Below are 23,294 nucleotides of genomic sequence, written 5' to 3'. Positions count from 1 at the left end.
GGAGTTAAAGAGGTGCCTGAACAGCGGCAGTGATCCATCATCACCCATATGTGAAATATTGCAGGGTACTGGACATGGGGGCCGGGACGTTGGCTCATGTGTCATGGAGTCTTAGCAAATATTCAGCTTGGGATGGTGGCTGGAGAGGGAGGGCAGCACGTATGAAAACAATGAATCAGGAGCCCAGGTCTTGGTCATGCTGAATTTATTAAGTCAGTCTCAAAGTTCATAACGAAAATGCACTTAGCATGCAGCTAAATGGAGCCCTGTCGGAAGTAGATTCTAATTCCTTTCCCCTCAATCTTTTCCATTTGATCTCTGTTCTTTACACTGCAGATGACTTTATTCATTCATTTGTCCCACCCACCTTTTAAGCTCTTCTGCATTTCCCCTTAGCAGCCTCAAGCCTCATGTCCCCACCCCCTGTACTGTGGAGCATGGAGGAAGGGGGTTGCAAATCCAGATTGAAAGCATCTGGCTTGAGTCCGTCTCTAGTATGTTCAAACATGGGGCCCGCAAGAGAGGATCTAGCCAATGACCCATCGAGTTGGGTGTCTTGCCTCCAACAGTGGCCACTACTTGATGCTTTGGAAGTAGGTGGGAGAAAAAATGATGCACCTGATCAGCTGCGTGATGCCACGTGAGAGAGATGTTTCCGTTGGCCTCAAGCCTGGATGACATCCAGTGCCACCCAGAGGAGCAATCAGTGAGACACAGCAGCATGTGGTGGTGCAGAACTTCCCATCCATTGCGTCTGCTTGTGTGCCCGCAGCACCTGCCTGATTTCTCCCTGCCGGTCAGCCTGCTGGCCCCCGTCTGCTGTGCATTACGGATACAGAAACTGCTTGAAAGGCATCTCAGCCTTCCCACCCACAGGGCTGAATGGGGGCCAGGGATGTTTCCTGCCTCTCTTCTTCTCCCCACCATTTCCATGTGGGACCCAGGAAACCTGGATCTCTCTGCCTAATCACCCCCCACCTTTCAGAGGATGAAGAGAATTAACAACAGATCAGATTCTCACAGGACAAATAACCTCTGCTGGGGCTCATCTGGAGACAACGGATGATGCTCTGGCATGCAGATTAACAAGCCACTGGGAGCTGGTACAGGGCAAGGAGTGAGATTTTTTGCCTGGAGTGACTCAAAGTCACTGAGGGCCGGGTGAGAATAGCCTAATCTCCAGCACGCTGGTGCTGAGAATTGCACTAGAGAGCTGAGAAACCTCTCACACCATTCACAGTGCGAGCTGATCAAAGCCACCAGCTCAGCTGAGCTCAGGCTTCCATACGGGGTGGGAGAACAGTGGGGCAAGGATTGGTGGGGTTCTGGATGAGCTGCAGTGGAGACCTCTCATTGTGAGTGGCCACTCAATCATGTCCCCCCACCAGGGGTATTTGGGAGAGATCTGGACCCAATGAGATATCATCTCCCACTGTGGGAGGGGGAGGTTTCTCTTGAATGATCAAGTCTATGCATGACAGTGGGGCCCCAGATGGTCATTTCTGTTTCAGCTGCACCCTGGCAAATTAGGTTTCAGAGTAACAGCCGTGTTAGTCTGTATTCACAAAAAGACAAGGAGGACTTGTGGCACCTTAGAGACTAACCAATTTATTTGAGCATAAGCTTTCGTGAGCTACAGCTCACTTCATCGGATGCATACCGTGGAAAATACAAAAGATGTTTTTATACACACAAACCATGAAAAAATGGGTGTTTATCACTACAAAAGGTTTTCTCCCACCCCCACTCTCCTGCTGGTAATAGCTTCTCTAAAGTGATCTAAGGTGCCACAAGTACTCCTTTTCCTGGCAAATCAGTTGGGATAAAATGAGATCTGACCCAAACCTGAACCTTCAGCCTGTCTGAGGATTGATCAAGTTTGCAGATCTTTCCCCATCCCCGCAACTCCTTTTCCTTTACGCTTCATGGTCCCAAATCTCACAAGAAAGTGACTGAGAACATGCAAGTCCACAGGACAGGGGTGTATGTGTGACACACACACACAAGTATCCAGAGCCAGTTCCCAGTGGGAATAGAAGTGTATCCATGAAATTAACTTTTATGTTTAAATTGAGATAAATTTTCTGTTTGAATGTAAACATGCCCCTGCAAGTTTGGTTGCCCAAACACAACAGCACTGGCCTAGTGCAAGCAGGTAGTGAAAGTGACTGGAAATAATGGTGACCCTGAGCAGGGTAGATCACAGATTCTTAACCTGAAGGCTGCAGGGATGTCCCACAACTCCCTCTGTGTTCAGTTCCCCAAGAGCCTCTAAACATGGCAGCTAGCTCTGTGCTGGGAAGGAGCGACGCTGACTGCCAGCTGCAGCTGCTCGGCATTAAAAGGACATGGGAGTGGGGAGTGGAACTGGATCTAGATCCTAAGACCACACCTTCCCCTTGTCCTTCTAAGGAGGAGCAGCTGCAGCAGACCCAGCAGACATGTGTAGCGGTTTCTGGGGTTTGGGCTGAGCTCCACCTCAGCAGTGATGTCTGTATCCCCTTAGGGCAGGTCTACACAGGAAATGCTCTCTGCTGTAGACGTGCAGCTCCTTAGTGTTCGGGGTGCTCATACAGCAGGCAGCATCGCTGGCCCAAGCATTCAAAAATCATGAGGGTTTTTTTTAAAATTGGTTCTTTTTCTTTGCCTTCTGGTCTCTGAGCCTTGGCCAGTGGTTTTCAAACTGCGGGTCGCGACCCAGTACGGGGTCGCAGAATGTAAGACACTGGGTCACGGCGGCTATGGTCAGCACTGCCGACCAGACCGTTAAAAGTCCCGTCAGTGATGCTGCCCTGCTAAGGCAGGCTAATCCCTACCTGTTCCGACACCGTGCTGCGCCCCGGAAGCAGCCAGCAGCAGGTCTGGCTCCTAGGCCGGGGGGGGCCATGGTGCTCTGCGCACTGCCCCGCCCCGAGCAACAGCTCTGCAATCCCATTGGCCACACAGCCAATGGGAACTGGGGGTGGTGGTGCCTGCAATTGAGAGCTGCGCAGAGCTCAACTGCTGCTGGCTACTTCTGGGGTGCAGCGCGGTCCACGGTGCCAGGACAGGCACGAAGCCTGCCTTAGCAACCCTGCGGCCCAATCCCTTGCCCCAAACCCGGAGCCCCTTCCAACACCCCAAACCCCTCATCCCCAGCCCCGCCCCAGATCCTGCATCCCCAGCCCAAAGCCCTGACCCCCTCCAGCACCCCAATCCCCTGCCCCAGCCCAAAGCCCCCTCTCACATTCTGAACCCCTCATTCCCAGCCCCACCCTGCAGCCCTCACCCCTGCACCCCAACCCTCTGTCCCAGCCCTGAGCCCCTCTCACACCCCAAACCTCTCATCCCCCGCCCCACTGGGTTGTGAGCATCAACAATTTTCTTCAACTGGGTCACCAGAAAAAAAGTTTGAAAACCACTGCTTTAGGCTGCACCCAGGCCATGGTCACAGCCTTTCTCCACAGCCATGAGGACAAGAGACTTCTGTTGTTAATGAAAGCTTGAGAGTCTCACAGAATCACCTGGCTCCAGGAGCTGGGGCTTTCTGCTAAACACCAAGTATCACAGAACCCCTTGATTAAAATCACGAGAGAACTGGGCAATCTTTACAGCAAAAGAAAAAGTGAGGACCCCATGCCTCACTCATCTACAGGCTGCTGCTTGTATTCAGCCCAACTGGTTCCCTTATAATAGGAGAGTGAGGGCAGGCTGTGTATGTTAAAGCACCAGGGCACAGTGCACAAGGAGATGTTGTCTTTAGGGTACCAAAGTGGATTGGTTGATTAGTATAACAGGGGTCATGAGTCAACAAAGCAGGTTGTGTGTAGGAGGTGGCTTGTGTTTAAAATCTCTAGTGCAACCTCCAATGGGAAAGAAGTGGCAGCCTCCCTCCCTCCGGATGGGTTTGCTTCTGGGAGGGGAGGAAGAGAGGCTTGGAGGGCTTTGTGACAGCTACCAGTCCAGCTGAGCTCCAAACCCCGTCCCCTGGCCTCCCACCTTCCTGTTCCCCAGTCACCCGCTCAGAAGACCCACTGGGTAATTTCCTTCCGCCTTCCACCCTCAGGCACAATGACAGCTGAGCATCCTGGACCTATGAGAATGAGTCGTGGCCTTTTGCTGTGCCAGAGCCTGGGTTGGAGGAGGGATGGGAAACATTCCCAGCGTTGAAGGGGGAAGGGCAGAAAGAGATAACACCCTCCCTTTCCTGTAGTGTTAACAGGTGGAGACAATAGGCCTCCTGCAGCTGGGCCTGGGGCTGCTTCCTGCCAGGACCATCCAGAGCTGCCTTTTACTGACCCACAATCAGCCACCTTGACATCAGCCACACAAAGGCCACCTTCAAAGACTGCTCAGGCTAGAGGCTCTGCCCTGCATGCAGTCTGGCCTTCCAGAAGCTCCAGATCCCATTCCTGCTGCATAGCACCCTCCAGCTATTTACGGCAGGGTGACCAGATGTCCTGGTTTTATAGGAACAGTCCCAATTTTGGGGGCTTTTTCTTATATAGGCACCTATTACCCCAAATCCCCTGTCCTGATATTTTACACTTGCTATTTGGTCACCTTAATTTACGGTTTAATACTAAGATCCCTCTTTCCGAGCTGGTGATTTCTGCTGTTGTGGAGAAGGCAAGGAAACAAGATCTGATTTGGAACAAAGATGATGTAATTAATTTAGAGAGACAAGTGACATCAAGTGAAAGATATTCCCTCAGACTACATGGCTGCAACACTGCAAACAATAATTAATTCAGAACAGTTTGCTTACAGGGAGCAGAGCTGACTAAATTACATGTTTTTTGCAGTGTTGTAGCCATGTTGATCCCAGGATATGAGAGAGACAAGATGGGTGAGGCAGTATCTTTGACTGGGCCAACTTCTGATGATGAAAGAGATGAGCTTTCGAGCTACACAGAGCTCTTCTTCAGCTCAGAAACCTGAAGAAGAGCTCTGTAGCTCAAAAGCTTGTCTCTTTCATTAACAGAAGTTGGTCCAATCAAAGATATTCCCTCACCCACCTTGTCTCTCTAAATTACATGCTGTCTTTCATTCTTTGCTAGGGAGCTTTACTATATGTAGAAGTTGCTTCCATCTGCCAATGAAAGGCAGCTGCCTCTGGGGCAGAACATAGGAGCTGTGTAAGAGCAGGCAGGAACACTGCTTATCAGTTTAGGGCAGGATGTGGAGAAGCCGATCCCAGCCAGTAGCGAGGCAGTCTAAGCAATTGGTGTCTGAATGGAGGGAAGGTGGAAGGTGAGCAGAAGAAAGGGGCTGGGACTTATTCTACAGTCTGTTTTGCAGGGGTATTTTTAGTCAAAATGGGGACAGTGGCCCAGTGGTTAGCGTGCTATTCTGGCACTCGGGAGACCCTGCTCCACCACAGACTCCTTGGGCAAGTCACGTAGGCCTGGTCTATACTTAAAAGTTAGATCGACATAACTATAGTGCTGAGGGGTGTGAAAATTCACCTCCCTGAGCACTGGAGCTATGCTGACCCAACTGCAGTGGAGATGCGGCTGCGTCAGCAGAAGAATTCTTCCCACAGTATAGTTACTGCCACTCAGGGAGGAGGATTTCCTACCGCAGAAGAAAAACCCCTGCCATTGCTGCTGGCAGTGTCTCCACTCCGGCAGTGCAGCTGAAAAACGAGCCAGGCTGCTGGCGCACCCGTAGTGTGAACCTGCCCTGAGTCTCTCTGTGCCTCATCCCCCCGTTGCAGATGGGGAACTAATAGCAGTGCCCTGCCTCACCGGGATGCTGTGAGGATAAATACATCAGACAGTGGGGTGCTCAGTCAGATACAGTGGAAATGGGGGCCAAGTACGTCCCAAAGATAAAGAGAATGGGGGTAGTTTTGGGAATAAGACACTGGAGATTTTGTGAATAAGACACTGGGAATCTTGGGAATAAGACACTGGGACACTGGAGATCTTGAGTCAGTCCCAGTTCTGCTGCACACCTTGGGGCAAGTCACTCTACCCTGTCTTTGCCTCAGTTTCCCCAACTGAAAAAAGGGGCTAATTGTCCTTCCCTGTCTCCCCGGGGGATTGTGAGGATAGATTCATGGCTGCATCTGAAGCCCGTGCAAACTGGTGATGGGGTCAGAGAAGAATCTAGACGTCTAGTATCGAAGCTGTTCCTTTGGGATTGTGACTGCCTGGTCTGAAATAAAACCCACTGGGCTTTTTATCAGTCAGAGCCAGGCGTTCGTTCACAGTGACTCCCACCAGAGCCAGGCTTCCCCTTCCACAAAGGCTGTCTCCATGTTTCAGCTCACTCACTAGGTTCTCTGTAAGGGGCTCTTAAGTGCAAGGCCGTCAGAGCTGATTGACGCACTCGTGGGTCAGGACTGTTTGTTGTAGTAACTGGAGCCTCAGGAAAATGCCTGAACAGCTCGGTTGTTTGCAGCGTTGTAGCCGTGTGCGCCCAGGATATGAGAGACACGAGGTGGGGGAGGTAATATCTTTTATTGGACCAACTCCTGTTGGCGAGAGAGACAAGCGCCATGTCTCTCTGAAGAGCCATGTCTCTCTGAAGAGCTCAGAGCTGAGTGTGAAAGGGTAGCCCCTGGGGCAATGTCTGATTAACCCCACCCGTCCCAGCTGAGATCAGCAGCTTTATATGTCATTCATGGACTTGTCATTTCCTGTACACCCCTCCTGCCCAGCATGCTGTTAGCACTAAGCAAGCCGAAAGGAAACCTGCAATGTGGCATTACATGGTGATGTTTGTGCCCCTGGGCTAGATGCTGGCAGCTCAGGGACTGAAAGCGACTGCAGCAAGCGCTCTGATGCTTCCCATTCCTGTGGTACCACTCCTCGCAAGCTCCATGCACACAGCACCGCTGCCACGCCCTCTGCTCAGCTCGAGGGGGCTGCATACCACTGCTTCTTCCCACAATCCTGCCCAATTCTCATAGCCTGGCCATCCTCTCCAGGCCAGGCCTTGTGGCCTCCTGGATTGCACCCTTTCGCCCCATCAGCCTACCCACAGCAAATACACCAGCCGCTGTTCTCTGCCAATTCCCTTCAGTCCGCACCCTCCCACCCCTCAACACCCTGCCCAGCTTTTCCAGTCCTGGGCGCCCCGCACCACTCTGCCAGTGCATCACAATCCTGACCTCTTGCACGCCCTGCTGTTCTAGTCCTGGGCAAATAACATGGACAGCTGTCTATTTCAGGATCCCTCTAGAAAGGTATTCAGAGCATCTTCACATGGGAATATCCCGGTGGAACCACAGGATCTCCTTACATTTCCAGTGAATGCAGACAATAGAGTGCATTAGGCTACCCCTAAAGTGGGGAGAGCTGCCAGAAAGATCCCCCGGGGTGAAATTAGGGGAGGCTTGGGTGAAACACAAAAGATACGTTTGATACAGGCGATGGTAGGAGTCAGTCCCCATTCACCTACCTAATGCCCACCGATGGGCCTCACCCACCCATTCAACCATGCGACTCCTCATTAAAAACCAGCTCCTGTAACGTGAGGCATAAAACAGGCAGGTGCAATCAATCTTCTGTGGGTGACTGAAGGACTTTCTGATCTGCAGCATCCATCACTCTGCCCTAAAGTAGGTGCAATTCTGCACTAACTGGTCACATAGCCAGGGTCTGCTATAGACTGGGTTAAAATCACCATGTTGCTCACTGCAGGCACCGTGGGGAAGCAGGGGAGTGAAAGGTGCTGGCATCTATGTCCCTTAGTCTGAGCAGTTTGGTTTGACCCTGGTGAGTGTAGGGCCGGCTCTAGGGTTTTTGCCGCCCCAAGCAAAAAATGTTTTGGCCGCCCCCCCCCCTCCTTTTTTTGGGGCTTTTGTACATTTGCACTTTGCAATGTTTTTTTGTTTTGTTTTGTTGACTGTTTAAAATTAAAAAAGAAATGAAAACAGAATTTGTAGTTAGTGAAATAAAACAATTTCCTACTAGTGTACTTATCTAATTTTAACAAAATCACAATTACAAACAATTTGGGTTCAACTATACACTGTAATGAAAAACATTAGTGTCTTCCAGTGCGCCCAGTTTCTCATACTTTAAAAGAATTTATATGAAGTGAATTTTTCTAGTTTTTATACTTGCGTCATCTTTTAATAATTCAGTGAAATCTAAATTTTTTTTGCAGTGGTACTTTCAATCGAAATGATTGTGAGTCCTGACAAACGATTTTGAGACATGGTGGACCTCAAATAATTTTTTAGTAATTTCAGTTTTGAGAAACTGCACTCACCAGAAGCCACTGATACTGGTAATGTTAAAAGAATGTGTAATGCTGTAGCAGTGTTTGGAGTGAAAAAATCATTTCTTCATACTGGATGGCATAAATTGACGATTCAACTCATTAAATGGATATTCAAACGTAGGATCTAGTTTTGAAGGACATTTTTTTAACAATAATCATTAGCACTGGATCAGTAATTACTGTCGGCCATGTACTTGGATCCGATCCTATGTGAGTCTCTCCACCTTCCAATAATTGTTCTTCAGTTTTAGATTTGGATAACAGTTCTTTGTTTCTGGACTCTTCAGCTGAAGAAGTAAATCTTTGGATGGATTGTGATGGTTCGTCTTTATCAGTTAGCGAAGATAATCTTTGGTCGGATTGTTGTTCATCTTTATCAGTTGACAAAGATAATCTTTGGTTCGATTGGTCTTCATCAGTTGATGAATATTCACTTTCAATTGATTGCTTAGAGCTTTCTCCTTGATTGACAGCTTTTTAAAAATACTTTATTTGAAGTACAAGATAGTTTTTCCAGTCCTTCTTGCCGTTTCTCTCTTTGTTGCCGGTAGGCAGCACCGGAAAGTCGTTTTCGTTTTTGTCCCGGCATTTTAGCCCTATAACCACTTGCACCGACGTGACACAGAAATTGGTGCGAATGGCGCCGATAGGGTGGCACAGTACATGCGAGTAATCATGATTCCTGATTTAATTAATCAGTAACCGTTAACGTTTACACATTTATGCACGTTCACATTATGAGTGACCGTGTCACGACACGATATTTTTGTCACGATATGTGACACGATATTTTTCACATCATGGCCTAGTGCACTAGTGGAGATTTTTTTGATCTTCATGTATTTTTTTTTTTCCGTACATTGGTGGATTTTTCTGAAAAAAAAGGGTGGCCGTAATGCTGCCCCTGGAAATGTGCCGCCCCACGCCCGTGCTTGCTTTGCTGGTGCCTAGAGCCGGTCCTGGGTGAATGTCACCCCCAGAACCTGGGAAGGTGGCTCTTTGGCTAGGGGACGAAGGAGTCTCGTAGCCAGAGGCCAGACCTAGGAGCCAGGAACTCCCAAGTGCTAGCCCCTGACTGTGATCTTGGGCAAGTCACCTCAGTGCCTTTTCCCTGCCTGACAAATAGGAATTGATCCGCGCCCCTCGCACAAGGGAGCGGGGAGGATGTAGGGGCTGGAACTTCCTCCGAGGATGACTCAGCTCGGGATGGGGGCCGAGTTCTAGTCCCCAAGAGGAAGCCAAGCCAAAGCTGCCTTCTCATGCGGGCCTGTTGGCTCAGCAGGTTGGTGTTCTTCCAGATTGGGGGAATTCTTGCTGTCGCTCCTGGGAAGCAGGGGGGTTGGGGCTAATATACGGAGTTTCAAGGCCTCGCCCTGATCAGTGCCCCATACAGCGCCAGGTGACCCTGCGGGCCGTATCCACAGCTTCACGCAGTGATGTCCTGTAGCCTCCCCCACCTCATGGTGCCTGGGAGGCCTCACGCTGGCACCTTTGCCTCTGCAGCTGTTGCCGCCAGACAGCAGGGGGCACTCCTGGCTAGCTTCTCTGGGTTCCGCTAATGCAGCCCCCTCACCTCCCGGTGCGCCAGGATCCTGAATTGCTGCTGGATGTGCTCTTTGCACTAAAACGGGGGCGGGGGGAACAGCTGCTTGACCGGGGGAAGCTCTTTCCCTTGCAGCCCTGGGAAGGAGGGGAGCTGGCAGACCTAGGCTATGCACCGTTTCTGGAGGTGGCTATGTGCAGTCTGAGGGGTCCCCCCCGAGTCCTCCTGCTGTAGGCACATAAAGCCAGTGTATGGAAGAAACATCCCCCCCCATGTGCCCCATGAACAGGCGGGATAGTGACAGGGTGCCATGGCAAATGCTTCAAATAACAACAGAAAAGGCCGGTCGGTCCCATACGGTCCACCTCCCTTGCAGACTCGTGGTGGGCTCATCCCCGACACTGTTCCCTTTGTGTCCCCAGAGATGGGGCTGCCACCTTCTCACAAGGCGAGACAACTCCACAGGTCCTTCGGCTTCACTGTCAGGAACGGTTTCCTGCCTGCAGGTCCCTGTTCTGGGCGCTGGAGCTCACCTGCGAGCAATGCCCAGCATTCCTGGAGCATTGCTGAGTGGGGTGAGGAATGCTGGCTTTGATGCCGGGAAGATCTGGGGATGATTCCTAGCAGGGAATCTGTTCATTTCTTCCAGGCTCCTGCAGGCGTCAACATGTCCCTTCGCTCCTGCTGGGCGGTGGAGATGCAGCTGGTCTTATACAAATCTTAGTATCTTAGCAGCCTGGCTGGAATGGCTGCATATTCCACTCCTTTTGCGGGGGAGGAGGCTGTGGCTTTCATGCCATCTTATTACTCCCCAGGTGCCACAAGGTGGGGTGTGTGTGTGAGAGAGCGAGAGCCACAAGGGGGCGCTGTGTGTGCACGCATACCCATGCACTCCACAAGGGGGCGCTGTCTGCGTGTGTCACTGTGTGTGAGAGAGAGAGAGAGAGAGAGAGAGAAAAAGTCACATGAGGGAGTGATTGTGTGTGTGTGTGTGTGGCCGGGGTGGCGGGGAAATTGTACCATGCAGTCAATTTTTGCCAGTATAAAACTGGCTCAGTGCAGGGTCTTCTTCAGGGCCCCACTAGCCTTGTGACAATACAGGGGGCTGGGTCATGAAAGGGGTGGGGGTCTCCGTCGATGGCACCTTGCCACCTAGCCTCAAATCTGTTGGACATCAAGGCAACGTATTTGGAAAGCGCTGGGTTACCAGTGCTGCAGTCTGGGGCTCTCAGCTCCTGTAGCTGAGCTGGGTGCAGGTCAGGCTGAGACCGAGAGCCGCCGATGCGAGTATCGAGCTGCGATGCAGCCTTGTTCCCAGCCACGCTGGCAGGAGCTGGTCCCTGACGCCGTCTTGGTCACCATGGGGCTGATACTGACCGATGGCAGCGGTTGCGCCCTGTGCTGCCGTGGAGGGTCAGCAGTGAGCTCGGGGCCAAATGGACGTGCAATGTCAATGTCAATTTGTTGAAAAAGCCCTGAGTGCATTTTTGGGTCTTGCAGCCTGGCACACGTGTTGCTGTGGCTAGGACGGGCCTGCTCAGGTCGCAGCCTAAGCTAGTGCTCAATGCCAGGCTGTCCAGTTCTAGTTTTGGGGAGAGGGTGTTGGGCAGAATCCCTTGTTGCCTCAACAGGGCCCCTAAATATCGACTAGGATTCAGGCTGCAGCCCATGTGACATCTGCCCTCACACCCAAGTGCATCTTCTACGCTGACTTAGCCAGACAGGTGCTGGGGGGAGGCTCTGGGTCAGAGACCCCCCCCTCTTCTCCTTGGGCTGGAGTTTCCAGAAACCCAGGAATCTCTGCAGTCCCAGTGAGAAGAACCAGCTACACTTTATTGCTAGTTGGGCTTATTTCCGGTATGGCGCGGCCCGAACTGAAGCCTGCGTCTTCCTCCCACCAATCCTTGTGGGACAAATTTGGCAGTTTGGCTCTGGATCCAGAGATGATCTCTGGGGCTAATTCAGATCAAGATTGAAATCCATTTAATCTAGAGCACCTCTAGAAAGGCCCAAACCAGAGCACTAGCTGTGAAAAGCGCCCTCTGCCTGCCCACTGGGTTCTGGCTTAGACGTTGACCCAGGGGTTACTGCACTAGAGACAGGAGCTCTGGGTAGCTCTGCTCACCCAGGCCAGGGAGGGGTATGTGCAGGGACAAGCCCCCTTAATTAGCCCCATGTGCTGGTGTGAACCTGAACGCCCCCCGAACTCTGGGGGAGGCTGGATCTGCAGGCAGGCTTGTAGCCCATCACTGTTCCCAGTGGGGGGTTCAGCCCCAACAGGCTGGAGGGTTTGTGTGTGGGGTGGGTGGTTGCAGGCACTCCCCGCCCCCCACACACATCCACACATGAGGGGCAAACTGGGTATGTCAGCCTAGCCTGGGAACCTTGCAGTGTCACATGTTGGGCAGGGGCGAGCTGTAAGTTATAACGCTCTTCCCACTCAGGCACCAGAGGTGTAAGCAGCTCCCTCCCCTGGGGTGCTTTGCCTGCTGGTGCCAGGTGCGTCCCTGCCTCTTTATGGGCTTTGCAGGGTGTGTGGCTGTGATTCTGCTCGTTTTGCTCACTTGTTCTCCATGCACCCGATGAGTTTGATAGCTTTGCTTTTATTTCTTCACGGCCGGGGGGGGCGGGGGGGTTCCATACACATCTCACCATACTGCAGGGTGGGCTCCACTCCCCGCTGCACCCGGACAGCCCCGCGGACTCTAGTGGAGTGAGCGCCGGGGCCCAACCCTGCTCTGTGAGGCTCGGCAGTTCCACTTCACAGGGGCTTGGATGAACCTCTTGCCCAGGTCTGCTTTGCGTGGGGTTGTTGTGGGAATTGGACCCAGCATAGAGCGCCAGCCGGTGTCGTGGGAATTGGCCCCGGCATAGGGTGGGAAGAAGCAGCGGTATGCAGTCCCCTCTGGAGATGGGAGAGGGGGGCGTCTAGGGTTCCATCCAACCCTGGGGCTCTCTTGAGATTTGGGGCAGGCCTGGGATTCCCCAGGGGGCTGCCAGAGGAGGCCAGTGCCCTCTTTCCCCCACAGTCGCCTAGGGAGCTGGCGGGTGGCCATGCCCCAGAGTCCCTGGGCTTGGGAGCCCACGTCTCCCCATGCGCAGCCAGTACCAAAAGCGGGTGCGTTTCAGCTTCTGTGCCCAGTCTTCCTCCTCTGTCCCAGCCACCCAGGCTCACCCTCTTGCTGCAAAGAGCTGTGTTAGCAAAGGCCCAGCTGGTCCGGGGCCTGTGTAACGTCCCACACTCTGCGCCTGCATAAAATGCTTACTAGCGGCTTTGCTGCTGAGCCCCGGCCCCTGCGGCACATCCTGGGAAAAGCTGCAAGACCGGCTCTGAGCGCAGCCAGCATCGCCTCCCACCCTGCCCAGCAACACTGTAATTTCGGCTCTGTCGAAATCCAGCTCTGCAGCTCCCACCTCAGCGCCCTATTAACCCTTCGGAGTCAGGCGAGTCCTTAGCTGGCTAGCACCTGGGCACCGAGCGGGGGACATTGCTGCAAGAGCCCCCCAGGGTTCCCGATGGCAGCGAAGGAGCAGCTTGGGGGCACTGAGCTGGAGCAAATCCCACTTTGCCCTCCTTGATCACCTGCCCGTGATCTCTGCAGCCAGTCTGGGCTTTATCCCCAGGCCCGGAGCTCACAGGGCGCTCACAGAACCAGTAGCCTGGCTGGACTGGTGGGTCCCCATTCCCCACAGTTGAGGCCCATGTCCTATGTGGTGTGCTTGCTCTACACTATCCAGTAGTGACACCCCCAGTTTTCCTGCACCTACCCCCCACCCTGGCTTGTCCTGTCCGGGCTATATCCCTTGTGTTATTTGTGTGCCTTGCTATCAGATGCAATCTGTTTTGTTCCCTCCCCCAGGCTGTGCCTCATGCTCCCCTATTGACTTGGAGTAACTGCCATGTAAGAGTGGGGTGAGCAGGAGGCTTTGGCTGCTGAGCTGGGAGGCATTCGTGTTTGTTTGGCCCCCAGGAGGCTGGTGAGGCTTTTGGTATGGGGCAAGGAATGCTGGGTGGGGGCTGAAATGACTTTCAGGGAGGGGTCAAATTCTTTGTCCATTCTCCCTCTGCTTTCCACCCTCAAGCAAACTAAGAACAACAAGCTGCCCAAATGCCTTTGCTCCAACTTCCGCTTCTACATCCAGCAGTGCAGTGAAATAGTTAACAAACTAGACATTGGTGTTATCAGTAGGTTTCAGAGTTAACACCCTCTGTCGAGGAACGGAATGGGTCACACTACCCCCCAGGATTTGTAGGGGGTGTTCAGGCTGTGTGCAGACCTGGCTGCATCAGTTCTACTGGGTTCCCAGCTGGGAGGTTTTGTTTATAACTGTAAGGGCTAGAGACTCGACTCTGTTACCCATCTCCCAATTTTAAACTAATCTCCAGTTAGGTGACTCTGTCAACTCCCTATACGCAGGGAGGATATGCTAACAGGATATACTGTACTCTGAGACTGCGTCTAAATGTCCCATGCACTGGGACTTCATCCACTTACCTGGGAGAAGAGGCTGCTAGTTACTGATAATCCCATCACCCTAGTATCTGAGCGCATCATAACACCCCCTGGGTGGCAGGGCAGTGCTATTATCCCCAGTGTACTGAGGGTGAACTGAGGTGCAAAGAGATTAAGTGACATGTCTAGGGTTACACACAACATTTGTGGTGAAGCAGAACCTGACCCCGGGTCTCCCTCAGGCCAGCCCTTTCTTCCACTCTCAGCTAAACACATTGCCCTGTGAGGAAGCTTCTCCTGGTGAAAGTATTTCCATTCTTAGGTCCAGCCCTTTGGGGGTGGCTAGCCTAGCTAATCACTGGCTTGTTCCTAGCTCCACTTAGCCATGGCTTGGCTGAGTCAGACCAAATCAGCCCGCTGTCTTCCTCCAGCAATCGATTCCCACCCACCCAGTCATTTCTGTTGCTCTTCTCTGATTCTGCCCCAGGTGATCGGTATCTTGCCCGTGAAGAGCTGAACTCTGTTCCAGGTGCAGGCGCACCATGGCTGGGTGCAGAGAGGGACGAGGCCTTTCTTGCTCTGGTGCATTTTGCATCGGCATGTGCCGCCCCACACAGGCCATGCTGCATGGCAGCCCCATGTCTCACTTGTTCTGCACCCCCACATCCAGGTCTGGCTGGGCATTGCTCTTTGCAGCTTGCCTTCCCCATTGGGTGAGCGAGTCCAAAGCCTCCGTCCCTTTGAGGGTGCAGCTGACTCTTGCTGTGTCTCTTGCTCACAAGTCTAATAATTAGGTCCTTGTATTTGTTGCCCAGTTTAGCATCCTTCGTAAGTGCCAGTAACATGCTGCTTGCCCCTCTTCCAGCCCATGACAGGCCATGGTGATGTGAGTTATTGGACTCAGTAAAGGGGTAGCTAGATGAAGGTCTATGGCCTGTGATACACAGGAGCTTAGACTAAACGATCTAATGGCTCCTTCTAGACAGTGAGCCGGTCCCATCTCTCCACTCCAGCACGATGCTCTGTTGCATGTGGTGAAATTCCCCAGCCGCAGCTTGTTCTCATCTCGCTGAGCGTTCAGCCCCCAAACAGAGCAGCATGCTGGGCGGTGCTAGCAAACAGCAAGGTGGCTGCCGGGGAGGTGGGGCGGGACGGGCATTTTGCAGGGGGTGAAGACGGCAGAGCTGGTCGAGCAGCTTCAAGGACAGCACAGGTGCTGGAAGGAGGGGCAGTAGGGGGCAAAGCGTATGGGGGGTTAGTGGGGACTCTCCAGGCTCAGTACTGCCCGGGGTGATGCAAACAGGTTCGGATTTACACAGACTGGCCTCCCACGACATGACATCAGCGCACTCACCCAGGAAAGCACCAAGGAATCTCACGTTACCTCATCAGTAACTGGAACTCGGGGAGTCCCAAGGGGACAGGCAGGGGGTGCCTGGATTCTCTTCCCAGCGCTGCCAATGACTCCAAGTTACCTCTCTGTAAACTGAGTATAATAAGGCAACCTCCCTCACAGTGGGCTGTGAAGCCCGATAAATCTTGTGTCTCGCACGCCCACGGTCCAGCTGATGCGGCCCGTTTCAGAATAATGCATGTCGTTAACATGCAGACATGGCGGCAAGATCAGGGCCTGCCAGTGACAGATGCCTCTGAAATCTTAGACAGCCCTGGAGATGCTTCATTACACAGGGACAGCATGGGCGGGATGCCTAGACACGTGCCTTGCAGGGACCTCTGCCAGTGGTGGCGGGGGAGCTCAGACTCCAGGGCTCATTGGGGCCGGGGGCTCAGTGATGTGGAGACTGGGCTGATGGGAACAAGACTGAGTTGACCAACCTGCATCCCAAAGACCAGAAAACAGCCTATGGATGGGACTGAGTTTAAATGGCTACCAACCAGGGGTGGGTTTGAACCCGCAGCCTTAAGCCTGGTCTTCTGGCTGGGGCAGGCTGGCAGTAAGGAGGAGCTGCTGGACATGCTGGTCACGGGGGAGAAAGCGACAGTGGTGTCAGCTGTCTGGGGGAACGTGTGACTCAGCCGGGCCAAGGAGACGCACCGCTCATTTTGTGAGGGGCCAGCACCAAGCCCCAGCTTGTTTGTTGAACCCACCGCTAGCCAGAAGTCCTGGGTCCTTGCCCCACCTCTTCCCCTGAGTGGTGCACAGAGCTGGCAGTCACGCCCATAGCTGTACCAATCTCTCCACTTGTTCCCGGGGCTAAGGCTCCCCCTCACGGGGGACTTGAGGCTCCATCAAAAGCATTGGGTGACCAGGTGTAAAGGGCCATTAGGGAAGGGCCCATGCCACACAGCGGGGGGCCTGGGTCCAAGCTTCCCTGGTGCTGGGGCATTGGGCCTATGGCTACCTCCCGGCTCTGCTTAGATAAATAATGGGAACTGTCTGGGGCAAACAAGGCGCAGGGCGGTGCTCTGCCCTGGCATGACCTGCACGAGACACTGGGCCTGCTGCTGAACGCCCTGTGCTCCCTCCCCAGCCCCGCGAGTGTGCAGCAGGAAGAGCGGGGCTGGCTTGGACCCTGCTCAGTGGATGTGCTGCACATTCCTGGGCAGCATCTGCAAATCGCAGCCTGCCCGCAGTATTCCTGATGGCCGCATGTACGCACACCGAGCCCTCTGGGCCCTCGACAGCCACTGCACCCGAGGCCCTGCCAAGAGAGTCCCAGCCGCCAGGAGCTCCAGGGTGGAGCCTCCTTGTGCCCGATGGAGCCTGGCAGAGGTGTGGCCGGAGATGAAATTGGCACAAGCCGGCAGCTCTGCAGGGAATGTTCCGTGCTGACGTTAGTGCTGAGGTCGGCACAAAGCACCTCGCTCCCCCGTCGCTCAGTGGGGAGGGGCGCCCAGACTGGTTTGGTCGCACAGAGCTCCTCCCGTACCCGGGCTGGTACAGTGTCGTCCAGCATGTAGTTTGGGGGGCATTTACTAGGATGCATGACACCCAACCTGGTCGCTTTACAGGGCCAGATCCTGTTTTCTGTCCTCATGGCTAGTGACCCCTTTGATGCTGCATCTGAGTAGGAGGAACAGGGTGTAGCCCCGAATACTGGACCACTCATTGCTTACCGCGGCCGCTGACATGATCGAACCTGCCTTGGAGCACATGGTGAAGGAGGGGCTTAGTGCAGCAGCTGTGGAAACCTGAGCTATTGGTTTGAGTGTCAGTCCCCTCCCTAAGGGGATGTGGAGCTCCTGGAGGAGAGGAAGGATAGATGGTTTTGGGGTTCAGCTCTGGCCAAGGAATCAGGAGACCCCTGCTCTTGGCTCTTCTGCTGACTCTGGGATGCCTTGAGCAAGTCTCTTTCCCTGCTCTCCCTGAGTTTTCATTTTGTGGACGTTATGTATTGCCTTGTCCCAATGCTTACCCATGATACTCTCATCTGGCCGGCTGTCTGGGAGCCCAGAGAGGTCAGCGTGTCAGAGTGGCTTTTCGGGGGCTGGGGGCCACCCACTCGGTTCCCAGCCTGCAAGGAACTGTCAGCTCTTCCTTGGCTGCAGCCTGTGTGCCGTGGGGAACCTGGTGCCAGGCGTTTGGAGTTAGAACCCTTTCCTCCCACTGCTGTGGGCTCAATGGAGCTTAGGTCGGAATTTACTCCTCACCACCACTTGCCCCTGCAATGCAGCAACGCCGGAAGCTCACCGCATGCAGCTGTAAGTGCACTGAGCTTCTCCTCCCAGCTGCGACGTGCAGGCTGGGCTCTCTAGGCTGACTTTCAAAGCCTCGGTAGGGATTTAGACCCCCAAGTTCTTACTAACTTGAATGGGCGCTGGGCAGCCAGAGCTCACAGGCAACTCAGCAAACCTCAGCCTTAATGGCCACAAGTGGGCAGGAGCTTGGTATCTGTCCCCTCTGAGAGGTGACGCAGCACAGCACAGGGCGTCCGGTTCTGCGCTGACTCAGCGCTCGCTGGACTCCCTCAGTGCGGCTCGCGTGCAGCCGGGCCCGTGCTCTCCAACCCAGCTCACACAGCGCGACATGACAAGGTCGGCTTGGACGAGATGACCCCCTGAGGTCCCTTCCAACCCTGATATTCTCTGAAGGTGAGAAAATGCCAGGAGCCGGCTGCGCCCTGTCACTACTGGCACTAGTGATGGTGGGAGAGCTACAGAAAGGCTAGTGTGGGCAGGGCCTATTGACTCACCACCGCCAGGATCTTCCAGCAGCCTGGTTTCCCATCCAAATGCCGGCCCAGCCCACCTGTGCTTTGCTTGAGCCAATGAGCTCATAGCCCAAGGTGGCATGACTCAAGTTCATGGTAATGATCTGTCAAGTTGGAACTAGTGGAGGGCAAAAGCTGAACTCAGTACAGTCTGTCAGCTACACCCATTCCCCAAAGGAATGAGCTGGAAAAGCGCCAGTTTAATAACTGCTGAGCTTCCCTGGTCTTCTATGCATCCTCCCCAGCAGCAGCCCCTCAGCTCCGCCGTGGCTTATGTAGGTTTGCAGCCCAACGAACAGCTCTTTTCTTTAATGCTGTTACTGAAGGATGCCTAAGGCTGGACCCTTGTGACCTTCCACTTGCTCATGAGCCCACGGCATGTTCATAGGGCTGACACATGGGTACATTTTGTGCCTGCATTGACCAATCCTGTAGCAGTTTAGCAGCTGCTCCCATGTGAAATCCTGAAATGGTCCACATTTGGATAAGGAAAACAGCACGCTAAACTGTGCAGTCCAACACATCCTTACACAGGATTTAGCACCAGGTGTAGACAGAGTAAGCTGTGTTTACTTACGTGGAGGCCGGTCAGGATCAGCCCTGGGGAGGGCCCTAAAGGCTCCCAATTGCAAGTTCTTCTTAAGAATTTTTCTATGTACACGGTGCACCCGTGTGGGTTTTCTGAGTTAGTTACACAGGGCAAACCTGTGTGGTCACTCTCCTTTCGGTTTGAGCAGCTGATTTCAGCTTAATTTAAATATCATCCTAATTAATTTATGCTTAAACTCAAATAGACCTGTTCTTTACCCAATACGTGTGTCCCCACTGCAGGGGTTTGCCACCGTTACACTTCGTCAGTTTTAAATAACCACTTTAGTTGGGCCAGTGCCACTATCTCATGTAGACAAGGCCTGCATCTCTGGAATCTGGCATAAGGCTCCTAATTAGATTCGGGGTTTCTGACCCCTAGTTCCAGGGACAAAGCTATAATTTGCCACAGGAGTAGAAGTGAATTGGAGTCATAGACGTGGGCTTGTAACGCAGAGGCGTGTACCACGCTGTGGGGGCAGAGCTGGATGTGACTGTTAGTGCCCAAAAAATTATAGTGGCTGTTTTTGAAAACCAGTATTATTGACAACAGCTGGGGGGGGGGTCATGCCACCTGGTGCTGGCCTGAAGAAGGGTCACTGATGCTGTTCCCTTCAGGTGGGTAAGAAGTCCCTCGCTTCCAGGAAAGCTTCTGCCCCTCCACCCCACCTATTTCTATCACTTATCAGATGTAACCAGGTCTCACGTCATGTTGGTCTCTCTGTGGGCACAAACCTGCTCACAAGGCTTACTGGAGCCTAGCTCCTCTGCTCAGGTCCAGCACTCATGCACAGAGCCACTATGGGTAGCCTAGCATGCGTGAACCTGCCTGGAAAAGTACCATGCTCACTCCCTGCTTAGACTTGCGCATGCCAGGAACTCCCTCTCCCCTTCCAGTGCCTTGGAAATGCATGCTTTGTGGTGTGCCAGGCAGCGCTGGCTGTGCCCCGGCAGGGCCGTGCTGCGTACCGGGATGCAGCAAAGAAGTGACTACGAGGACTACAAAGGCAGGAGCGTAAGTGCAGTTTTATTGGAGAGGGACAGGCAGGCAGGGGCTTTGGCAGTACACAAATACAGGAGGCACCTCAAGTTTGTCATTCTTAACCCACTACAAAGAACCCCCCATGGCCCAACACCTCCAGCTTCCTACGGTCTGCAAGGAACACCCAGTAGGCTGTAGAGGAACCCTGCAGCAAGCAAAGGAGAGCACACTCTCTAGCTGCAGTCGACTAGGTTTTGGTGTCTTTACCCCAAAAACCAAACTCAGCTTCCCCTTTTTAAATGTTAAGTGCCAGGAGGCACCGCCCAGGTCCCAATGCTGGGGAGGGTTAGGAACCCCCGGTGTTACTGGCAATGGGTGGGACACCCAAGTTTGTGTGAAGCTATAGTGCTCTTCCACAGCAGTAACTGCCCCAGTGGGCAGATCACAAGAAATGTGGAAGGAGGGGGGAGGTCGGGGAAGGGGGATTGTCCCAAAGCTGCCACGAGAAAAGGCAAGATAAAACATGTGAATACCATACGCACAGACCAGTCAGTCCCCTTTGCTGTCGGAATCCAGGCAGAGCTTTTGGGAGCCGAGACGTGTCTTACAAAAAAGGAGGAGGGACAGGGAGAGTGACCACTGCTTGGTGGGCTGCAGTTCAGTTCTTAGGCTCTTCCCCGGCTTCTCCAGCGTCTTCTCCCGCGCACTCTGCCGTCCATAACGTAAGGTTGTCCCTGAGCAGCTGCATGATGAGGGTGCTGTCCTTGTACGAGTCTTCACTGAGCGTGTGCAGGTCTCCCATGGCTTCATCGAACGTGGTTTTGGCCAGCGTGATGGCCTGCTCTGGGGTGTTGGCGATCTCGTAGTGGAAGACGGAGAAGTTGAGGGCGAGCCCCAGGCGGATGGGGTTCGTGGGCTGCATCTCCTTCTTGCTGATGTCCATTGCTTCCTGGTAAGCTTTCTGAGCATTTTCTATGGTTTCCTTGCGCTCATCCCCAGTGGCTACCTCGGCCAGGTATCGGAAGTAGTCACCCTTCATCTTCAGGTAGAAGACTTTGCTCTCTGCGTCGCTGGCTTTCTTAATGAGATACTTGTCCAGCAGCCCCAGGACAATGTTGCAGACGTCCTTCAGCTCCCCCTCCACCTTCTCCCGGTACTCGTTCACCAGCTGCGCTTTGTCATCGCCCTCCTCAGTCTTGTGCTCGATGCTGGAGATGACCCTCCAGGCGGACCTCTGGCATCCCACCACGTTCTTATAGGCAACAGAGAGGAGGTTGCGCTCCTCATTGGAGAGCTCATCCCCGTGCTCCACCACTGCCTTCATGAAATCAGCCATGTCCTCGTAACGCTCGGCCTGCTCAGCCAGCTTGGCTTTTTGCACCTGGTGGTTTCTTGCCATGGCTGGGAGCACTGGTGGAAAGGAGACCGCTTTGCAAGGAGGCTGGTTTGAAAAGGAGCAGGCAGTCACCCTGGGAGCCTTCCGAGTCTCTGTTCAGCTCTGCTGACGGGATCAGCTTTTGGCTTGGCGTCTCAGCCTGGAGCAATGGCTAGGCGTGGCAGAGAAGCTCTCAATGAACCCCTCCCCCCACTTCCTCTCAGACAGTACTCTCCTTAAAAGGAAAACTGCAGTGATTCACCTTGGAACTAAACGAATTATGTACTAGCCAATGTCAGAGAAATCCACCTTAATGCAAGGCCTCCTCCCTGAGACCTGCTGGGCAGAAGGCTGGTACCCGGAGCAGAGGTCTTGCTGTTTGGTTCCAGTTTGCATGGCTGACTCTTCTCAGTGTCATAATTGGCCCCCTTTTTAGCAGCCAATGACTTGCTAGGCCATGGAGGGTGAGCTAGTCTCTCCTGCCTAGAGGAGGCCCCTCCTGATCAGAGTTAGGCTCCCTACCAACGTGTGTGAGGGAATCTTGCCCCACTGATGTCCCTGCTCTCTGTCTCGATAGAGACCATCAAGCCCTGGGATGGCTGATCCTGCAGCTTCCAACAGCCCTAAACTCACCTTCCAGAATCTCACAAACATTTTATAATTTTAAGTCTGACATAAATGCAGGAGATTTCAGATGCAGCTCTTCATCCCACTAATGTCCTCAGCTGTGGGAACCCGGTGGCAGATTGGCGGCAGAAGTGGCCAGAGGCAGTGAACAAGCTCCTAAACCAAAAGTGGCTGAGCAGCTCCGGCTTTATGGGGCAGAGTTCCGAAAATGCCGTTTCTGTTCCAAAATGCTGGCAGGTCTACAGGGCTCTTCAATTCCGCAAGGCCCCAGCATTTATCCCCATTGTACACCTCGGGAACCAAGGCAGAGAGGATAAGTGACTTGTCCAAATCCACAGAAGTTTGGGGGATTTTTGTTTTTCTTTCTTTTGTAAAGGAGTGAGATTAGAATCAAGGAATTTCTGGCTCCTAATCTTATGCTCAAATCATACCTCAAATTGAAGTCCTCTTACTTCTGTTAAAATTGAACTACATGTATCAGAGCTGACCTCTATTTCCCTAGGCATATGTTTATGGGCAACTAGGAAGGCGTAAGAAAGAAGCCACCTTCTACTTGTGTCTGTACAACCCAAAGCTGTCTACTGAGCAAAGGAGCAGGCTAGAAATGCACCGTTAAACAAGCCTGCACTGCCTGTCGGAGGTGCTGGTGGAGAAAATTTCCACATGATGCCAAGTTCATTTTTAAATCACCTGTGCCATTTTCCTTTGAGGGACAGACTAGTGTCAGAGAGAACAGGATGCTATTGTCCAAGTTTGCTGCACACCACGCTCTGGAAGCATGTCCAAGAGTCGGACTGACTGTGGGAGGGTGTGGAACACCTATTTCACGATGGTGTACTCGTGCGACTTGATGTTAAATGCCTCAGATGAAAGACAGCACCATTCCCCACTACAAACATCAAAGAAACAGAAGTTTTGCTTTAAAATAAGAGCTTCTAAAGTCACTTCCTAACAGCATAGCTCATAATGTGAGAGGCAGGGAACACGACTCAGATCTAAACGCAGGAGGGACTTGTGGCTGTTGAAAGGGTGTACCTGAGACACAGACTTGTCTTTGTCAAATATAAGCTGCCCTGTATTGTATCCTCCATCCGATTGTCAAACCAGGCCTTTCACCATTTATTGCTCTTTCTTCTTTTTGATTACATTGAAGATGCTTGAAAAACAATTTCTGCGATTGCTTGGCTGCTTTGTAATTAGCTACTCCGATTAGAATCTGTGTCTCATGTTACACTAAGTTTCACTCTCAAACTGATTAAGCCTGTTCCCACTTGCCAGGAGTGACTGCTCCTCTGTCTGATGCTGCCTGAAGGCTTCATGACAAATTCACCGCACT

The 23,294-nt window shown here is 52.9% G+C and overlaps 2 protein-coding genes across 2 annotated transcripts in view; both read right to left on the bottom strand.

Moving 5' to 3' along the window:
* LOC140900498 (T-box transcription factor T-A-like) overlaps window positions 1-23,294 on the bottom strand; it is a 53,741-nt gene that overhangs the window by 11,403 nt on the left and 19,044 nt on the right. The gene's annotated exons all lie outside the window — the stretch shown is intronic.
* On the bottom strand, window positions 19,988-22,809 carry SFN (stratifin). The gene has a single exon (XM_073317870.1). The coding sequence runs from the start codon at window positions 21,353-21,355 to the stop codon at window positions 20,615-20,617; it is 741 nt and encodes a 246-aa protein (XP_073173971.1). The 5' UTR covers window positions 21,356-22,809; the 3' UTR covers window positions 19,988-20,614.

This window comes from Lepidochelys kempii, chromosome 19 (assembly GCF_965140265.1).
Source record: "Lepidochelys kempii isolate rLepKem1 chromosome 19, rLepKem1.hap2, whole genome shotgun sequence".
In the NCBI taxonomy this organism is placed as follows: domain Eukaryota; kingdom Metazoa; phylum Chordata; order Testudines; family Cheloniidae; genus Lepidochelys; species Lepidochelys kempii.
Note: the sequence above shows the minus strand (reverse complement) of the source record. Positions and strands in the feature narration are given on the sequence as shown.